Source organism: Miscanthus floridulus, chromosome 2, assembly GCF_019320115.1.
Source record: "Miscanthus floridulus cultivar M001 chromosome 2, ASM1932011v1, whole genome shotgun sequence".
NCBI lineage: Eukaryota > Viridiplantae > Streptophyta > Magnoliopsida > Poales > Poaceae > Miscanthus > Miscanthus floridulus.
The window spans coordinates 125,705,331-125,724,751 of NC_089581.1; the positions used below are offsets into that span (position 1 = coordinate 125,705,331).

At 49.3% G+C, this 19,421-nt stretch overlaps 3 protein-coding genes across 3 annotated transcripts; 2 read left to right on the top strand and 1 right to left on the bottom strand.

Annotated features, from left to right (window-relative positions):
- Positions 1 to 291: 291 nt before the first annotated feature.
- On the top strand, positions 292 to 2,233 carry LOC136537016 (vegetative cell wall protein gp1-like). The gene is made up of 2 exons (XM_066529122.1): positions 292 to 349; positions 1,539 to 2,233. Exons 1-2 carry the CDS (start codon positions 292 to 294, stop codon positions 2,231 to 2,233), a joined length of 753 nt encoding a protein of 250 aa, XP_066385219.1.
- A 5,544-nt stretch (positions 2,234 to 7,777) lies between these two features.
- LOC136539589 (uncharacterized) lies at positions 7,778 to 9,412 on the top strand. Its single transcript, XM_066531552.1, has 4 exons — positions 7,778 to 7,979; positions 8,055 to 8,432; positions 8,509 to 8,757; positions 8,839 to 9,412. Exons 1-4 carry the CDS (start codon positions 7,800 to 7,802, stop codon positions 9,088 to 9,090), a joined length of 1,059 nt encoding a protein of 352 aa, XP_066387649.1. The 5' UTR covers positions 7,778 to 7,799; the 3' UTR covers positions 9,091 to 9,412.
- Positions 9,413 to 10,839: 1,427 nt separating this feature from the next.
- Positions 10,840 to 11,943, bottom strand: LOC136539591 (uncharacterized). Its single transcript, XM_066531554.1, has 2 exons — positions 11,691 to 11,943; positions 10,840 to 11,573 (listed from the first exon to the last, which is right to left on the bottom strand). Exons 1-2 carry the CDS (start codon positions 11,941 to 11,943, stop codon positions 10,840 to 10,842), a joined length of 987 nt encoding a protein of 328 aa, XP_066387651.1.
- Between the last annotated feature and the right edge of the window lie 7,478 nt (positions 11,944 to 19,421).

Consider the following 19,421-nt stretch of genomic DNA (forward strand, 5'->3'; position numbering starts at 1 on the left):
TTTTCTTCTGTGTTTTTTTCCATGTTCCAAATAATGGTAGTTGATATAATACAATATTTTCACTGTTGCAAATAAAGTTTTTTTTTATTCAAGATGTTTTATGTCTTATAAAATTGTATACATAAGAGTTTTTGTACGTAGGAGCTACCCTTAGTTCAATTGGTTAGGTTCTTATGATAAGACCTCTCCACCCAAGATTCAATTGGATGTGCTCGCATTTTCCTAGGTTTATTTTTAAGATTTAACAATGCTTTTTCTTTAGTGGGAAGTGATGTGTCTGTCAATAACGAGATGAACACGGTGACTTTGTTAATCTCGAGAGTTGTCAATTCAGTCTTTTGGAGTAGAGGTATGATGTTGTATACTTAGTTATTAGGACCGGTCTGGCGGTACAACTAGAAAAAAAACTGGAACTAAAGTCTGATTTGTTTTGGTTCAATTAAAAGATCAATCATGTATTTGTACCGAAGAAAGCCAGTTGAACTAGAGGTTTTTGAACAAAAACCAGCGAAAACCAGGCATAACAACCGCTAGAACATTGGGGTGAGAAAAAGAGTAGGAGGCATGATGGATAATTTCTTTTTATTTTTAATCTTTTCTATTCAATATTTTAATATTAACTCGAGCGAATAAGTATATATTGCATGGTCTAACCCATCTAAAGTGTCCAATTTTATCATTGACAAAACAACATTCATACGCAAAACATCCATTTGTTATTAACAAATGGATATGGATACAAAAGTTTTGGAATTTTTCATTTTAGATATGGATATGTGATGTGGAAAGTGAAAATCTCAATGGACATGTCGATCATAGTGGTATCACTACAGAAAACTGGCTCTTTGCCGACTGCAATTTTATTTGCCAACTGTTTTTTTTCGACACTCGGCAAAGAGGTCCCTTTGCCAACTGGAATTTCCTGCAGTCGGCAAAGCAGGATTTGCCGACTGCCTGGATTTGCCGACTGCCAGGCAGTTGGCAAAGAATTGCAGTCGGCAAAGGCAGGCCATGGTTGACGCCATCCACGCCGTCACCTTTGCCGACTGCCACTCCGTCAGCAGTCGGCAAAGGCGCAGGCTTTGCCAACTGCCATCCTCCCTGGCAGTCGGCAAAGGCTCTTTGCCAACTGCCACTGATGGCAGTCGGCAAAGAATTAATTTGTTTTTTCGATTTTCGATCCCAGTTTTTTTGTGTTGCCTTGCTACAGTAAGTACATGATATATTCCAAGTTTGGGGTCATTTTGATTTATTTTGCTATATTCCGTAGATTTTTTCTGTTTCTTTGATTTTTTCCGACAGCTCCAGATTTGAACTGCAGGTACATGAAATAATGGAATCCGGCCATTCAGAAAATGATATTCATGATGTTTGGAGCATGTTGAGGCCGTGTGCGGGGCCTCGCGTGAAATTTCCACCGTGTTGGTGTCGGAACACGCCGAGCCACGCGCGTGAAAAGTGTTTTTAAATTTTATAAAATCGAAACGGAGTCCGAAAATGACGAAACTTGACGACGTGTCTTGTCATCGCATGCGGAGGCTGTGATAAAAATTTGAGAAAGTTTCGAGCAAGTGGCGCCCCCTCCCCGGCCCCGCGCGCCCCCTCCCCGGCGCCCTGCGAGCTCCCGGCGGACGCGCGCCCCTCCCGGCGGACAGAGCGCTCCCTCCCGCCCCGCGCGCCATCCGGCGGCGCGCGCGCCATCCACGGCGGCAGCGGACCCCTCCAGGCGGAGAGGCGACCTCCACGCGCGGCTCGCCATCCCCGGCGGCACCCCACCGAGCTGTGTCCCTCCACGGCGGCGCACCCCCTCCACCCGAGCTCCCCACCCCGCGCTGGGCCACCCCAGCGGCGCGTTCCCCCCCTGCAGCTGGCCCCCCGCGCTGGGCCCCTCCCGGCGCCGGCGCCCCGCCCGGCCTCACCGGCGCTGCCCCGCCCCGATCCGGCCCCGGCCAGGCGCGCCGCCGCGTGCAGCTCCGGCGTCGGCCCCGCAGCGGCCGCGGCCTCGCCCCGACCCGCCCCGGCGCCGTCGCTGCCCCGCCCCGATCCGGCGTGCCCCGCTCCGTCCGCCGTCCGCCGTCCGCGCGCCGTTCGCCGTCCGCCGGCCCTGCGTCGCCGTCCTCGCCGCGCTGTCCTCGCCTCACCATCCTCGCCTCGCCGCGCCGTCCCCGCCTCGCCGTCCTCGCGCGCGCCTCTGCTCCACGCGCCGGTGACGCCGTCCGTGACGACGAGGTAGTAGTACTACTAGTAGTAGTAGTTTACTTTATTAATACCTGCTTATATTCTTCTGCATGGATTGGAAATACATTTGTGGTTGTCGGCCATCGTGCCTGACATGTATATGTGTTTGTCGGCCATCGTGCCGTCTTTTCTTGCAGGTTTGGTAACCTTCCCGTACAGGGGAGGTGCTGCCGAAATTTTTCGTTCTCACTAATTGTTTTTCTTTTTCAGGAGGGCTCCCATTGGAGGCTAGCCGGAGGAGCACGACTCGGCACTGCCCCGCTAGCCTTTCTTCACCGGCACCTGTGGTATGACCCCTCTTTCCGCCACATGTAGTCGTAGGTCGCGTTACCCAGTTAGGCGTCTCCCGTCCGAAACGGATACGGTTGGAAGTATGCGTTCTTCGCATATGTATAACCGTATCCGTTTCGGATTGTCCACGTTATTTGGACAGCCTGAGGATGCGCAGACGAGGTTAGCTCCCATGTTCCGCTCCCGTCCGAGTCGGAGTTTCGGCAGGACCTCCCCGTTGTTCTCTGGATACACACTCTCCCCGCCGGGACGTGTATCGGGAGAACAGCGGGGAGGTGCTGCCGAAATTCTGTCTCGGACGGGAGCGGAGCATGGAAGCTAACCTCGTCTGCGCATGCTCGGGTGGGATTAGGACCTATCCTTCACCTATTAGATGGTAGGAGCGCGTTGTAGATGCACTTGCTGGTTTTATCACATGTTAACATTGCCGCATGACAGAGCATGGGTGACCGTGAGTGGATGTACTCGGGCTTCGCAAGTAAGAGCCACGAATGGATCAGGGGGACGACTGAGTTCCTGGAGCATGCATTTGGCCCAGCTGCTAAAGGGTCGATTCGGATGCCGTGTCCCTGCAGCGAGTGCAGGAACAAGAAGAAGAAAGTAAAGGCTCAGGTGTTGAGAGATCTGTTCAAGCACGGGTTCGTTCCAAACTATACCCGTTGGCGCCACCATGGTGAATACCATCCTATTAGGGACGAGGTGGTGCGACCCGTCCTCGAGGAGTATGATGGCGATGCCGGGATGGCAGACATGATGACAGACTTCCACGAAGCACGGTTTGGCGAAGGAATGGATGTGGAGGAAGATCCGGAGGAAACCGCGAAGGCCTTCTACGACATGATGGAGTCGGCACAGAAGCCCCTTCACGAGAAGACAAAGCTTACGCAACTGGATGCCGTCTCACGCCTGATAGGGTTGAAGTCGCAGCTGGGCATTAGTCGAAACAGCTTCGATCTCGTGTTGAGCATTGTTGGGGGACTGCTTCCGGCAGATCATGTCCTGCCGACGAACACCTACGCTACACAGAAGCTCCTTCGTGCACTTAAGATGCCGTATGAGGGGATCCATGCTTGTCCGAAGGGGTGCGTCCTGTTCAGGGGAGACCTCGAGGAAGCAAAAACCTGTCCGAAGTGCGATGCCTCTAGGTTCATGTTGGTAGAAGGCTCTGATGGCAGCATGAAACAGTCAAAGGTCCCCGAGAAGGTCGTACGGCACCTTCCTTTCGTACCGAGGCTGCAACGGCTGTATATGACGGAGGAGTCCGCGAAACAGATGACGTGGCACAAGAATGGCAAAAGATACCATCCTGACAAGATGGTACACCCGGCGGACGGTGATGCATGGAAGCACTTTGATAACATGAATCCTGTCAAGGCTATGGAGGCTCGGAATGTACGCGTAGCGCTGGCAACAGATGGGTTCAACCCGTTTGGAATGATGGCGGCCCCGTACACTTGCTGGCCCGTGTTTGTGATCCCCCTCAATCTCCCCCCCGGCGTCATGTTTGAACCTAAGAACGTGCTCTTGACGCTGATAATACCTGGACACCCGGGCGACAATATGGGTGTGTTCATGCAGCCTGTGTGGGATGAATTGGAACTTGCTTGGGAAGAGGGGGTACTCACGTACGACCGGGCTACGAAGAGGAACTTTAGAATGCATGTGTGGTACCAGTATTCAATGCATGACTTCCTGGCGTATGGCTTATTCAGCGGGTGGTGTGTTCACGGGAAGTTCCCTTGCCCGACATGCAAGGCAGATGTGATGTTCACCTGGCTGGCCAAGGGCGGCAAGTTTTCTTCTTTCGACAAGCATCGCCAATTCCTGCCTGAGAACCATGAATTCAGGCTAGATGTAAAGCACTTCACGAAAGGCGTTCAAGTCACCGGCCCCATTCCGCAGGTTAAGAGCCCTGCCGCCGTCCTTGCCGACATACAGGCTCTCGAACCTGAGGAAACAGGTGGGTTTAAGGGATATGCTCGGGACCACATGTGGACTCATATATCGGGCTTGACTAGGCTCCCCTACTTCAAGGACCTTCTTCTTCCACACAACATCGATGTAATGCACACAGAAAAGAATGTGGCCGAGGCACTCTGGGCAACACTCATGGACGTTGGCAAAAAATCGAAGGACAACGTCAAGGCTAGACTGGACCTGGAGATGATCTGTGATAGACCAAACCTGGTGATGAAGACCCCTGCGCCCGGCAGGAAATGGAAAAGGGGGCCGGCCGATTACATCCTGAAAAGGGCAGATAGGAAGGAAGTTCTGCAGTGGATCAAGACGTTAAAGTTCCCCGATGGGTATGCGGCGAATCTGAGCAGGGGTGTGAACTTGCAGACTATGAAAGTCTTAGGGATGAAGAGCCATGACTTTCACATATGGATTGAGCGGATCCTTCCTGCGATGACCCGGGGATACCTCCCAGAGCATGTGTGGCGCGTCCTGGCAGAGTTGAGCTTCTTCTTCCGCCAGCTTTGTGCCAAGGAGTTGTCTCGAGATGTTTGTGTTGAACTGGAGAAGGCTGCACCTCTGTTGCTCTGCAAGTTGGAGATGATATTTCCACCCGGCTTCTTTCTGTCCATGCAGCATCTGATCTTGCACCTACCGCGCGAGGCACGGTTGGGGGGTCCCGTGCAGGCCCGTTGGTGCTATCCAATCGAGAGGTGTCTAAAGCTTCTTCGGAAAAATTGTAGAAATAAAGCCAAGATTGAGGCTTCCGTGGGAGAGGCCTCCGTTCTAGAGGAGGTGTCGACCTTCACACAGGCGTACTATACTGAGAAGCTTCCCAGCATGCACAATCCAACCCCTCGTTACAACGCTGACGAGAACTCATCGATACTCAGCCTTTTCCAAGGGGATCTCGGGAGTGGAAGCACAGGTACCAACAAGCAGTTGAACCATCAGGAGTGGCAGACTATCATGTTCACATTGTTGATCAACCTTGATGAAGTGATTCCTTATCAGAAGTAAGTTCTCAATGAGCTTGTTACCTACGCCGTCACTATCCTCCATCTATCATGGTCTGACCCTCTAGTTTCTTCCTTCTTTCAGGGAATTTATTAGTCAATACTGGAAGGCAATAGGGCTCCTACCGAGCAAGAAGAAGACAATCTTCTTAGACACGGTGTGCCCGATTTCATCTCCTGGTTCTGTACAAAGGTACCAACCAACTAACCTCTTTCCGACTTTGTGATTCCACTTTGCTCCCCGGAGCGAGTTATGTAACGATCTCCTACCCTTGCAGGCCCGAACGGATGCAGAAATGAGCGATGAATTGAAACAGGTGGGCCGTGGCTTCTCCCGTAGGGTGAAGTCATTCACCGTTTATGATGTGAATGGCTATCGCTTTCGCACGAGAAGCTATGAGGAGAGTCGACCCAACCTAAAAACCATGTGCTGCGGAGTTCGTACGCCCGGCACGGATGGGAAGGACTACTACGGCATAGTCGAAGAGATATACGAGCTCAACTTTAAGGGTGCCGGGACTTTAGCGCCGGTGGTATTCAAATGCCATTGGTTCGATCCTGATATCACGAGGAAAGACCTTACGATAGGTCAAGTCGAGATTCGACAGGACTCCAGCTATAAAGGAGACGATGTCTACATTGTGGCCAACCGAGACACCACGCAAGTTTATTACCTCCCATGGGCGTGCCAAAAAGACGAGAAGCTTGCGGGGTGGAGCCTTGTGCATTTGGTGTCGCCGCGCGGCAAAGCGCCTCTCCCGAACGACGACGATTACAACTTTGACCCAAGCACCGATGAGTTCTATCAACCTGAGGGGCTAGAAGGTACCTTGGAGATCGACATTGGTTCGCTCATGGGCATGGAAGTAGACAACGAAATCGATGAGGACGAGGGTGAGGAGGTGCAGGATGCCAGGGACTTAAGAATGCTTGAGCGATGGCAGATGCAGCGCGATGGAGTTGTCCAGGAGGAGGTACATGATGATGACTATGGAGACAATGAGGATGATGATGACAGTGATGACTTAAGGGAGCTCGACAATATTGATAGCGATGACGACGATAGTGATAGAGATGACGACTCCACGCCCGAGATATTGCCGTTCGCGGAGATAATTACGAGGCCATGTAATACTATATTGTTATTATTATGTTCCTTTACAAGTACTTGTCATTTATTTATGCTAACAGTTTTGTTCTTTGTCATTGCAGGCACTCGACAAAATGCCAGGCGGACGGCGGCAGCGGCCGCATCGAGCAGTACGCTCGGCGTACCAGGTCCCCCCGCAGGAGACCACCGACGACGACGAGGAGGAGGAGGAGGTGTTGGTGCGCGGGTCGTCTAGTAGGGGGTCCCAGCCCCCCAGCGGACGTCGCCAGGCGACCAGGAGGCTGCCGTTCTCGTCCTCGCAAGGGGGGACGACGTCGCGTGACGACGAGCGCGGCGGCGACGACGACGACGACGACGACGATGACGACGACGACGGCGACGACGCGCCTACACCAGGCGAGACGGCTTCGACTTCGTCAGGCGTGGCCAAGGTGTACTCGCGCGGGCCCACGTAGCTTCCTAGGGTGCGGCCGCAATTCCACCAGCGCCCGGTGATCACACCCGTGGGCCAGACGTAAGTAACCATTATTGATTTCACTACTTGTTCATATGACATGTCAAAAATCGAACTGAAGACTAATAATTGTTCTTAATGACTCGTGCAGTTCCTGGAAGATTGTGAGTGGAGCAGGTCAAGCACGCCATATCAATGGCATCCAGGGCCTCCTGATTAAGGAGTACTACCCTGGCCTTATCAACGTCAACGGCGAGATGAAGGTGCCCACCAAGTGGTCCCACTTCTACCTCGTCGAGGAGGGTGGCGAGACCATCGCGGCAAAGATAAAGAGGGAGTTTTGGGTGAGTCTTTCATCGCACCGCATTGCTAAATAGTACGCATTCGTCGGACTTCTTGCAAAAAGGAAATGCTACATGATGTGTCTATGTGCAGGACTTCTTCACGTGCGAGGAGGGTAAAGCAGCCCAGGCGGCGCGAGTGCAGGAGGCGGTCTGCAAAGATCGTCTCAAGGACCTGTACCATGAGGCGCGCATACAGGCCATCCGCGACTTCCACGCCAACGTGCTTGGAGAGAACATCAAGAAGCCCCAAATCCGCCAGAGAATGAACTCGAGGGAGGCCGACCTCACCCAAGCGCAATATGAGCAGGTAATTAAGTATGACAACATTCGTTCAGATTCCTTCAGTGAAACATTACACTAATCTTCTCGCATGTCAAATACTTGATGTCATGCAGGTGTGTCCGTCGTGGTGCGACAACCACAGGGAATGCTGGACGGAGATTGTGCGCATGTGGCGCACGGATGAGGCGTACGCGAGGCGCGCCGACCGTCAGGGCCGCCGCGCGCAGATGCGAGGGGTGTCACACCACCAAGGGAATCAGCCCCTCCCCCAGTTCGCGACAAGATGGGTATGCGTCCGTTCATGTCTTAATCCTTGCGCTCAATTGTCAATACTTGTAACCATGTTTGTGTTTTCAATGCAGACGCAGACGCACGGTGGGCAGGAAATCAACGAGTACACCGCGTACCTCCTCTCTCACAAGGGCAAGGCGACGGATCCGAACAACGTCTACAACCCGGAGGACGGGCCCGATGCGTACACCAACCCCACCGCCTACGAGAAGGCCACCGAGTACACCGTCGCGGCTCGCCAGCGCTACGGGGAGACGTTCGACCCCACCGCCGAGCCCCTGGACACAGACCTCCTGCAGAGGTTGGGACCAGGGAAGCAGCACGGCCGCTACTACATGGCCCACAGCGCCCTCGACCCGTCCCAGGTTCCTACGCTGACCCAGGTTCGATCCACGCCCACGAGCTCCAGCGACATCCCCGTAGCGCCCCGGCGGCAGTCAGCGTCACAGGTAAGTGCCGTTTCGTTCGTCGTTCACTCGTTTCGCACCTGTACATACAATCAACACTGCGGATGTAATATTGCAGGCCCAGATGGAGGCCAAGATGGAGGAGAGGATCGCCACGTTGCACGCGCAGATGATGGCGCAACAGATGGCTTACCAGCAAAGCCTGCAGCAGCACTACAACACTCAGATGCAGAACATGGCCAGCTTCTTCCAGTCCATGCAGACGCCCGGGGCGTCTACACCGCCTCCTCTTCCAATGTTCGCTCCACCGCCTCCTCCTTCAGAGTTTTTTCCTGTGCCTGCTCTTGTCGCTCCTGGAGGGACCCCGGTGAGTATATTGACTCTTGCTTTAACTTGTGCGTCCATGCTGCAGATACTAATGACATCACTTGGCGTTTAACTTGTGCAGGTACAGTCGACGGGTTCGAACCCGTCTCCTGGAGGTCCCGGCCATCAGATGATGTCGTATCCACCACCTGCACCCTATCCACCGTATCCACCTCCGCGTGGCCCTCCTCCGACGTACTCGTGGCCGCCGGTGCGCGGAGGGTGGCAGTACGCGCAGGCGCCTCAATTTGGTCCAAGGGGGTTTCCGTGGGCAAACCCTGGGGGCTCTGGGGGTGGAGCGGACGACGAGACCGGGGACGGCGCGACGAGCTAGGTACTTGTCGATTCTGTTATCATGTATCCACCGTATCGTCGAAGTTGTTGTCATGTATTTCTTTTCTTCGTTATGGACCTAGACTTGTTATGTTGAACTTCGTGTGATGGACGTCGACTTGTGGTGTTCGACGTGTTGGACTTCATGTGATGGTTGTAATGCACTTGTGTGGTTGTTATTGTGACATATATGTGAGATATATGTGATATTGTGCGTTATTGTGATATATGTGGTGATGTTGGCGACAAATATGATGAAATTGTGATATAAATGGTGCTACCGGTGCTTCTGGTGAAATTGGATTATAATTTGTGATTTTGCAGGGTTTTGATGCGTGAAAACAGAAAACAAAAGCAAAAAAAAAAAAAATTCCAGCTTTGCCGACTGTTTACAGTCGGCAAAGCTGGGCAAAAAAACCCCAGGACAGAGTCTTTGCCGACTGCAATGGGAGGCAGTCGGCAAAGAGGTCAAACCTTTGCCGACTGCAACTCCGAAAGCAGTCGGCAAAGAACATTTCAAAAAAAAAAAATTTTCTTTCTTTGCCGACTGCCGAGCTGGCGGCCAGTCGGCAAACAATTTCTGAAAAAAAAAATCGTTGCCGACTGCCGAGGAAACAGCAGTCGGCAAAGCCTGCCGTCAGTGCTGACGGCGCCACGTGGCTATGCCGACTGCTGGCGTGGCAGTTGGCAAAGGATTTGCCGACTGTGTGCCACGTGGCAGTCGGCAAATCCGCCTTTGCCGACCCAGGCTTTGCCGACTGCTCTTTGCCGACTGCCACGTGGCTTTGCGGTCGGCAAAGCCTTTGCCGACTGGGTTTATGCCTTTGCCGACCGGGGCAAGCAGTCGGCAAAGAGGCGTTTTCCTGTAGTGTATCTAGTAGGAATTAAGAAAATAACTAATATGCACACTTCCACGCGATTTGTGTTGAATTTCATATTGATATTTGTAAAATGAATACGATAGAATTGATAAATAGATTAAATATTAGGTTTGAATAGTTTTTTTATTCATGAAAACTTGACATTTCATTATAATATTAGCCTTTGTTTAGCAAAATCATTGATTTTTGTAGCTATTATTAGGAACATTGTAAAATAAATAAATACAATCTAAAAATCAGAAAATGAATAAAAATATTAGTTATGACATATTTTTTTTAACTCAATATTGGGTCAAAATCTTAACTGGGTTTTTGATCAAAATACTAATTTTAGATTTTTTTTCCTCCGTGACAAATCTAAAGTATTATAACAGCTAATTGTTTGTTTTTTTTATGTTTCTGCTCCTAAATAAAAAAGAAAATCTTTAGCACTAGGTATGTCGAATGGATTCTACCGATGAAGGTGTATATATACGATATCCAAACTTGGAATCAGGTTTCAGCAACCCGACTTGTATAGTTGTATTAGTATTTGAGAATATTCAAATTTGTATTTGAATTTGTTTTAGAACATGGATACAGACATGGAAAGTGCTTGTGGATGGAACAATTGAACAGCCACACGCTTGAACTTATAATTTGAGATTTGTGTGCATCAAGGAAATTAAAATAAAAATCTCGACAAATTAAATAACAAATGGATTGCTCAGTGAATTCCGAGACAAACCCAATGGTACAATTGCACAATCCTGAGACAAATTTATTTATATGGTTTAAATAAAATAGCTTGGCTAAACGGTTATCGTGGGTGGCAGTACGTGGCATGCCCTATTGCACTTGCACGGACATAATGTGCATAATATGCAGCTTTAACTGGCCTGAGCTGTAACCATGGAGATGCCGGCGCGACGGGCACCAAACCTTGCGACGGCCCAGTCGGTGGCGAAGATATCCGAGGAGACGTAGTTGGGCGCTCCACCCATGACCGGCATCTTGGAGCTGACGCTGAGCTGGTTGACGTAGTCGGCGCGGTAGGTCTGGCCGAGGACGCCGTGCACGTCGTCGGTGAGGTCGAAGAACTTGAACCCGAGGTCGAAGTGCGCGAGGCTGTCGTCCTCGGTCACGCCGTAGTTGTGGACGCGCGAGTCCTCCTCGCTGATGGGCACCACGTTGGCGACGATGTCGAACACGCCCCTGAGCTGCACCCTGACGCCGTTGGCGGTGGCGGTCCGGGTGACGGTGAGCCCCGGCACGGCGGCGGATTCCCACACGGCGCCGGACTCGGCCGGGATGGTGACGGGCGCGCCGTCGAAGGCCAGCTCCAGGCGGTCCACGTCGTTGCTCCACTTGGCCGTCTTCTGCGCGCCCATGTAGAGGTGGTGGTCGCGGTCGGCGCTGATGCGGATGCCGAGCGCCTGGATCCACGTGAAGTCGCGGCTCATGGCCGGATTCCGCTTGCCGATGAAGTGCGCGTTGATGTGGAGGTTGGCGTCGGAGAGGATGCAGAAGTCCTGGTCCTTCTTGCCGTGGAAGTAGAAGTTGTTGCCGTCGCCGCCGGTGAAGCGCGGGTCACCGCAGGACACGCCGGGGTAGAAGTCGCACACTTGGAAACAAAAAAAACGCGAATTAGCTAGCGATGACGGTCGTCGGGAGTACTAGCTAGTAGTGAAGATCAGAGCAAGACGAGTGAGTGAGGATTGTGTGCGAGTGAGGAAAGTACTGCAGAATGTCTTGCATCCGGGGCAGAGGACGATGCACTGGTTGGGGCAGCGCTTGTCGCACTTGGCCATGCATTTCTGCTTCTTGTCCTTGGGATTGTCGCACGCCGTCTGCTGGTCCCTCTTGTACTTGCCCGGGGTGATCATCTGGTAGTTGGACGGCAGTGGGCGCGGCGCAGGTGCCTGCGCAGCCACACCTGCGCACAGGGCCACCAGGGCGGCAACCACACACGCCGCGGCGAGCTCCCGGGCCATTGGTGGCGGTGACTACAGGCCTCACCTGGCTGGTTCAGGTGAAGGCACGGACGGCTATGAGAATCTGAGAATTGAGATGGCTGTGTGTCTTGGGTGGTGATGAGGCAGGTCAGGGGACGGTGCCAATTTATAGGGTCCGATCCGTCTCGCTGGCCTTGCCTGAAGCAAGCAACCGGCTCCCGGCCTCAGGCGCGCGCGGCGTACGTCCCGGCGACGCCAACACATCGTGCTGGCCGCGTATTGAGGTCAGGACTCAGGAACACTTTGCGTTCACCTGGATACATCGTGCAAGCCGCCTGCGCATGCAGCTAGGTTGACATATCCTCGTCCTACGTTGTATCCTTCATCACGTACAATGCTAAAAGTTGGAAGCCCTGTACGTAATCATGGCTGGGTCGGCGCGATTATACTGAACAAACAAGTAATTGAGTTGACTACTCGACTACTTAATTAATGAGTAATAAACTAATAAAGCGTTCACCTTTTCATCTTCCTAATCAAGCTCTGGCCAACTTCTGTATTATTTGTGTCCATTGACTAACTTTTTCGAAAAGAGTAATAACATCTATGTCATAAAATGAGCACCTTATGAAATTATATTCTATGTTAAATCTAATGATACTAATTGGATACCATAAGTTTTAATGTTTTTTTTCAAGAAATTGGATCAAAGTTTAAAATGTTTGACTTAAGACAACTCTAGAAATCTATTTATTCAGGGACAGATGGAATATATTCTTTGGCTAAGATCAATCGATTAATATATACTCCAGTGTCATACATTTCTAGAGATCAACTACCTGACGAAACAGGACACAGAAACATGCACAAATATCTGACTGTTGGTGGCAAACGCACACAAGCGCATTCAGGTAGGAATTCAGATACCATTTTTTTTGCCATATTGTAATCTGAATTTGATACCGGATACGAATATCCCTAGATGCAAATACAAAACGGATGATCTGAATTTCGATTCAACTTGAAGCAGTCATCCTAAAATTCAACCAAGACCAATAAAATTCAAGTGCAAGTTGATAGATAGTCAAATTGAACTAAAATTGAAGTGCAGTCATAATAATTTCCCATTGGCCCTATTCGCTTGAACTTATCAGCCATGTAACAATGTTTTTCTCTTACAACAAATCAGTTTCAGCTGGCTTATCAGCCGCAAAAACCATACGGAATAACAATATTTCATACAGTGCCAAATCGAAGTGGAATAGAGTCAAACGAATGGCGTGAACTAAAATCAAAGTAGACCCCTATTCTCCAAGATAGAAGTGAACTAAATTCATAGGGGATAATGCTCAATACAGTGTCTAATCCGTGTGAAATAAAATCAAACAACAATGCTGGTCACATTGACGAAAATTACATGCGTTCAACAAATAGTAGAGATAATTCTTCTGGTAGTGGGCGGTAGCACTCCCAAGTCCATCAGGCAATGTCATGCAATAAAGCACCTCTATTTGCCTATTAACAAAACGATGAGAGATATATTGATGAAACAGAGCATATATGACATACCATATATGAGAGACCAAAATTGACATACCATATATGAGAGACCAAAGTTGAGAAGTGTCTTGGTCTCATCCATGATCCATGCGTGATGAATGATTGACATAGGATTTGAGAGGTTTAAGGCTTTTCTGGTTGAGTTCATATTCATATATGCTTGGTTATGCTAATAGTTAAACGAAGGCATCATGTTCTGTTACATTGAGTGTGTTGTGCAACATGTCTCTTGACTTGTGAATGTGCAAGTGTTGGGTGTGCCAAGACGGACAGCGGCAATGGAGAAGGTCAAGTGTGGAGTCCATGTGTGATGGACCAGGAGCAATGAAGGGCGGATGAGAAGGCTTGAGCCGAAGGACCAGAGGCCGGAGAACAAACCGTGTGTGGCTCACATTAGGAACACGAAGAGCAAGAGTACATGGGTAATGGAGACGACGTTGACTAAGTCATAGGGTGGGGTTGGACCAGGTCACAGCGAGGTGTCGCAAGCACTTGGGTCGCCGGGCCGAGGACATGAATGTCAGATACGCGTTGACATCAGTTAGTCATGCTTTGGCGAGGCGTGCATGAGGGTTTTGTAACACCCCAAAATTTGAATTTTTGGAAATAGAGCTAAAAAGATTTAAGTTGGAATTTTTGTGCACATGAAATATAGGAAAATAAAATTTTCATTAAATTAAAATTTATCATAAGGCATAGCAACATGGATGTGCATACATGCCGGTGCATTTGTTTCTTTGAATTGTGTGGATTTGATTCAAATTGAAAACATTCAAAATGCTTTTGAAAAATAAATTTGAAAATGGCTTTGAAGTAAATGAAAAGAGGGAAAAAGGGAATTGGAAAATAAAAGAATTTAAAAAGGTTGTAAAAATTATTTTTGATAACTTACCAAAAATTTCTTATTTTTAATTATGTTGAAAAGTGTATTTGAAATCATGTTCAAATTTGATTTGGTTTACATTTGAATTGGTTTTGAAAATAAAATAGAAAAGGAAAATTTCCTCCCTTTTGGATTCGGCCCGAAGGCTTGCCCTACTCTTCTCCCTTCCGGTCGGCCTAGCTCGTGCTCCGGCCAGCTGCCCTGGCCTGCTTCTCCCTCTCTTGCCGTGACCCGTCTTTCTCCTCCACCACGCGGCCCACTTCTCCGCGCGCTGGCCCAATCCACGCCGACGTCGCCCGTTTCCCCTCTCTTGGTCGCTGACATGTCAGGCCCGCATGTCAGGCACTTCGTCCTCCCCATGCGTGTCCAAGCCGGACTCCGTCGCCGCTGTGTTCGTCTCCGCCTCCGAGCCGCCTCGTTAGTGCCATGCTCTCCAAGCTTCCCGTCCCCTTAAATAGGAGCGATGTGCCACCCGCATCCACCCGAGTACCCGCCGCCCCATCCCACCTTAGTTCGCAGTCGCCGTGCCGCAACCTAGCGCCGTCATCCGCCGTCACCCCACCGCGCCGCACGCTGCCTCCGTCCTGTCCACACCATTGAGGATCGCTGAGGTAAGTTCGTCGTGCCTCCCTCTCTCCGCTCATGCCCTTCCCGTTGTAAACCATGCCTGGAATCGTTGTTCCGGCGAAACTCCATCGCCGACAATGGACGACTACCACGCCGGCTACTATTCTAGACGACAGTCTCCTCTCTCTTTCTCCCTCTTTTTTAATCTGAGCCGTCCATCTCCGATCCAGTGGTCTAGATCATCCCATACCCCTTCTTAGGCCATCTTGCTAAAGAACCCCTCTAGTTTTCTGTTTTCAAACCCACGGTCTAAAGTGTATTTTCAGGATGCGCTTTCTTCTTTTGGAAGCGTAGTATCTTCGGTTTAGATCCAAAGTACGTTTTCATCTATTTACAGTTTGGCCACTAATCTTGTTTTAGCCATAAAATCTTCGTTTTAACTCCGATTTGACCCGTTCAACTTGCGTTAGGTTCGTAATTTCATAATCTACATGTTCATGCTACTGTTAGATATGTTTTCAACTTTTAAAATTTAAGGTTAGATTTAATCTATTATTTTAATAAAGGAAAACTCACCAACAATCCGGTTGAACATGCAAGAACAAAGCACATTGATGGCCGTCATCATTTTATAAGAGATCATCATCAAAAAGGGGATATTTCAATTGAGAGTGTGGGCACTGAAGATCAAGTTGCCGACATATTCACCAAGCCATTAGATGAGAAGAGGTTTTGCAAGCTAAGGAATGAGTTCAGCATATTGGATTTCTCAAATAGGTGTTGATGCACCCCCCACTTATATGACATGCCTCTCCTTCGAACAATCCAAGGTAAAAATTGATTAACATGCATAAATCCTTTGCTAAGGACTTATTAGTGCATCTAGTCATTCCTTACATTTTATAGGTTCATTCATGAAACTCAAATGAATTTGATGCTTGTATGGTACCACTATTGCCTCTATGCTTGACTTGATCTAGTGATAGCATATGGCATGTTTGTGAGCTTATGAACCTAGTATTTACTCTAGAAAATGAGCTATAAGTGTTAAACTCAATATGGTCAAGATAACCCTTGAAACGACATGTGAAGAAGCTTTTCCTTGGATCAAACCAAGTTAAATATCTTTGGCAAGTGTTCTAGATTGGGCCAAATTTGGGAAAATGATCCTCACCCCATTGATTGACATTGATAATCTTAACCTATCTAAAATTGAACTTTTATGGTCATTGATGACAAAGAGGGAGAAATTAGTGCACAAAGATAGGAAAAAGATGACAAAGGGGGAGAACCTTGACATAGAGGGAGAGAAATGATAAAGTAAGGAGATCAATTAAAATTTGAGCACACAAGTAGGGGGAGCAAGCTCATAAACTTGATTGATGCATTTGAATGTGCATTTCATATGTTTGCTTGAATGGCACAAGTTTTTAAATTCAATATCCATGCTTGTGTGGTGTATGCTACTTGTAGATTTGATTGATGAAATGAAAAACTAGCATGTATAGGATGATAGTTAGATATAACTTGCATTTGTTTTGACAAGTGGTACTAGAACCTTGCTTATAATGTTGATCTCACGGGGTACTAGTTCTTTGTCTTTACAAGAGGTATCTAACTAACAATGGTGCTAAGGATGGTATATTTGGTGCACTTCGATTGGTATAATGCTTCAAAGGTCCATCTCATATATCTTAGCATCATTTGGTAGACATTACTCTCCCACAACTCTAATTCATGCATATGTGCAAGCTTCTATCCAAACTCTTAGCACATATGTAGGGGGAGCTAATACTACCAATTCATGTTAATGAAACGTGTCCAAATCCTTTACACATGGCAAAAATGTTTGGGCAAGCAACATGGATTCAAATGAATTTCAATTCATATATTTGAGAATGGGTTGTCATCAATTACCAAAAAGTGAGAGATTGAAAGCTCTTTGGTTTTGGTGAATTGATGAAACCCTATGTGCTAACCTTTGCTCTAAGTGATTATGAGATAGGTTAGTACACATTCCAAGTGGAGGAGCAAATGGATGAAGATCATGATGGTGGTGATGGCCATGGTGATGATCAAGTGCTCGGGCTTGGAAAAGAAGAAAGAGAAAAACAAAAAGCTCAAGGCTAAGGTATATTTGATAGGAGCTCTTTGTTTTGGTGATCAAGACACCTAGTGGGTGTGATCACATTTAGGATAGATAGCCATACTATTAAGAGGGGTAAAACTCATCGTGAAATGCGGTTATCAAAGTGCCACTAGATGTTCTAACTCATTGCATATGCATTTAGATTCCAGTGACTGCTAACACCCTTGAAAATGTTTGTGAAAATATGCTAACACACGTGCACAAGGTGATATACTTGGTGGTTAGCACATTTGATCAAGGATGGAGAAGTTGGTGTTGAGGAGGCACTGTTTACAGCGACCGGACGCTGGACCGATGCATCCGGTCAGTTGAGCAGTGAAGGCATGAGGGTTGGCCTTTGATCAGATGCTGGAGCAAGGAAATGATCGGACGTGACGGTGGCGCGTCCAGTCGGTAGTGACGTATGCTGACGTGGGCTGGCTGTTGAGGCAAAGGAGGACCGGACTCCTCTGTGCATTCGGCCATGGGTGACCTGACACGTCCGATCACCTCCAAAATCTCTTGATATAGTTTTTGCCCCTGACCAAACTCCAAGCGTCGGTGCGTCCGATCATAGGGCAGTGCGTTAGGTCTTGGTGTGCAGGTAGCGTGGGCTCATGCGAGCGGACGTCGGGTAGTTGCGTCCGGTCATGCTCTAGCGCGTCCGGTGTGAACTTAACTGTGGGCGGCTGTTCAGTAGGCGTTGGAGATCAGCGGCTCTCATTTGAAGGCAGGGACGCGTGGCAGCATCTGCGCGACCGGACAATGGACGTCGCGTGTCTGGTAACCCGACCGGCGCGTCCGATCAACGCGCAGAGTGCTCTGTGTTGAGCCTAGCGGCTCTATTTTGTGGGGGCTTCTATTTAATCCCTTTAGCCAGCTTGGGCTCACACACTTGGCCATTTCGATTGAGAATAGAACATTGTGAGCCTAGCCATTCCTCTCTCACTCATCCTACTTGATTGATTCATCATTTGGTGAGATTGGAGAGCATCCAAGTGCATTGCCTTGAGTGATTACATCTAGAGGCACTTGGTGATTGTGTTTTGTTGTAGATTTCGCTTGTTACTCTTGGTGATTGCAACCACCTTGGCAGCTTGGTGCAGCGAGGATCGTCGAGCGCAGGAAGGTGATTATCTCCGGCTCCGGTCGTGGTGATTGTGAGGGGTTCTTGACCTTTCCCCGGCAGAGAGCCAAAAGGTACTCTAGTGGATTGCTCATAGCTTGTGGATCCCTATCTTATGTTGGTTGCATGGCACCCGATTACGGGTTAGGCGTGTGATGCCTATTAGTGTGTGAAACTCCAAGTGGGTGAATCGCTACAACGGAGACTAACTTGCCGGCAAGCAAGTGAATCTCGGTGAAAAATCATTGTGTCATCTTGTCTTCGAGGAATTCATTTGGTATTCATTGTGTTTGATTGATCTTCTCTTGCCACGACGGTATAAACCCTTTACCTCTCTTGTATTTACTTTCATAGAATAGCGAAGCTCTTTAGTGTAACTAGTTTTGAGAGCTAACTTATGTCTTGTTAGCTTGGTTAGTGAGGCTCTTTCGTTAGTCTTTGAGAGCTCACTAACTTATAGAGTAGTGACTTAGCCATTGTGTAAATTAGAGATCATAATCACTAGAATTGTGGATATGTGGCTTGCATTTTTAGTAGACTAACGCAACACTCTCTTCGCTTCATAATTGTCTAACCACTTGGCTTAAGTGTTGTTGTAGAAATTTTTATAGGCTATTCACCTCCCCTCTAGCCATTATGACCTTTCACCCGCGCTTGTACACGGCTCCAACAGCAGCGGGTTAGGCTCGGGGAAGTAGTGTACAGCAGCAGAGACGGCGCCATTGTCGGTGTGGTCGGCAGGCGCGACCATGCTGGTGTCCCTCGCCGGCTTACTCCGGCGCCACCAGCGTCGTCACCGGATTCCTCCGACGCCCCCCGCCGCACCCTGCGTGGCCCCGTCCGACCATGGTGGACCGCCGTGGGGTGAGGCCGGTGGGGTGTCTCCCGAGTAGAGTGCCGTGGCAAGTCTCCACCCTTCACCATCGACCTCGCAGAACGCCTGGGCTGCTTGCAGTCCCTGGTGAGGTGGCGGAAGCCGTGACAGCGCAGACAACATCGTGGCAACCATCAATTCGCTACTCGATGCGAGTAGGAAAGACAGTTGAAACATCTGTTGTGGAGCTTTGCGGGGATCTTTCAGATGTGTGGAGGCTGCGTTGGGCCACGGCGAGGCTTAGCCGAGGCGGCCGCAGGTCGAGATACATGTGTAATTTAGATACAAATTTTCATGGCCACTTTATGTTCTTTCCTAGTTCTAGCTGTGGGAAATTTAGATACAAATTTTTGGGGTTGCATTAATATATTTCTTCTCA

What these genes read in the sequence shown, in the direction of transcription:
- LOC136537016 (XM_066529122.1), top strand. Translation starts at nt 292, where the DNA reads ATGAACACGGTGACTTTGTTAATCTCGAGAGTTGTCAATTCAGTCTTT. An exon ending in TTCAGTCTTTTGGAGTAGAG is followed by an intron (nt 350 to 1,538) that starts GTATGATGTTGT and finishes TCGCATGCGGAG; the next exon opens with GCTGTGATAAAAATTTGAGA.
- LOC136539589 (XM_066531552.1), top strand. Translation starts at nt 7,800, where the DNA reads ATGCAGGTGTGTCCGTCGTGGTGCGACAACCACAGGGAATGCTGGACG. An exon ending in CCCAGTTCGCGACAAGATGG is followed by an intron (nt 7,980 to 8,054) that starts GTATGCGTCCGT and finishes TTTTCAATGCAG; the next exon opens with ACGCAGACGCACGGTGGGCA. An exon ending in TCGCTCCTGGAGGGACCCCG is followed by an intron (nt 8,758 to 8,838) that starts GTGAGTATATTG and finishes TAACTTGTGCAG; the next exon opens with GTACAGTCGACGGGTTCGAA.
- LOC136539591 (XM_066531554.1), bottom strand. Translation starts at nt 11,943, where the DNA reads ATGGCCCGGGAGCTCGCCGCGGCGTGTGTGGTTGCCGCCCTGGTGGCC. An exon ending in CGGATGCAAGACATTCTGCA is followed by an intron (nt 11,574 to 11,690) that starts GTACTTTCCTCA and finishes TTTGTTTCCAAG; the next exon opens with TGTGCGACTTCTACCCCGGC.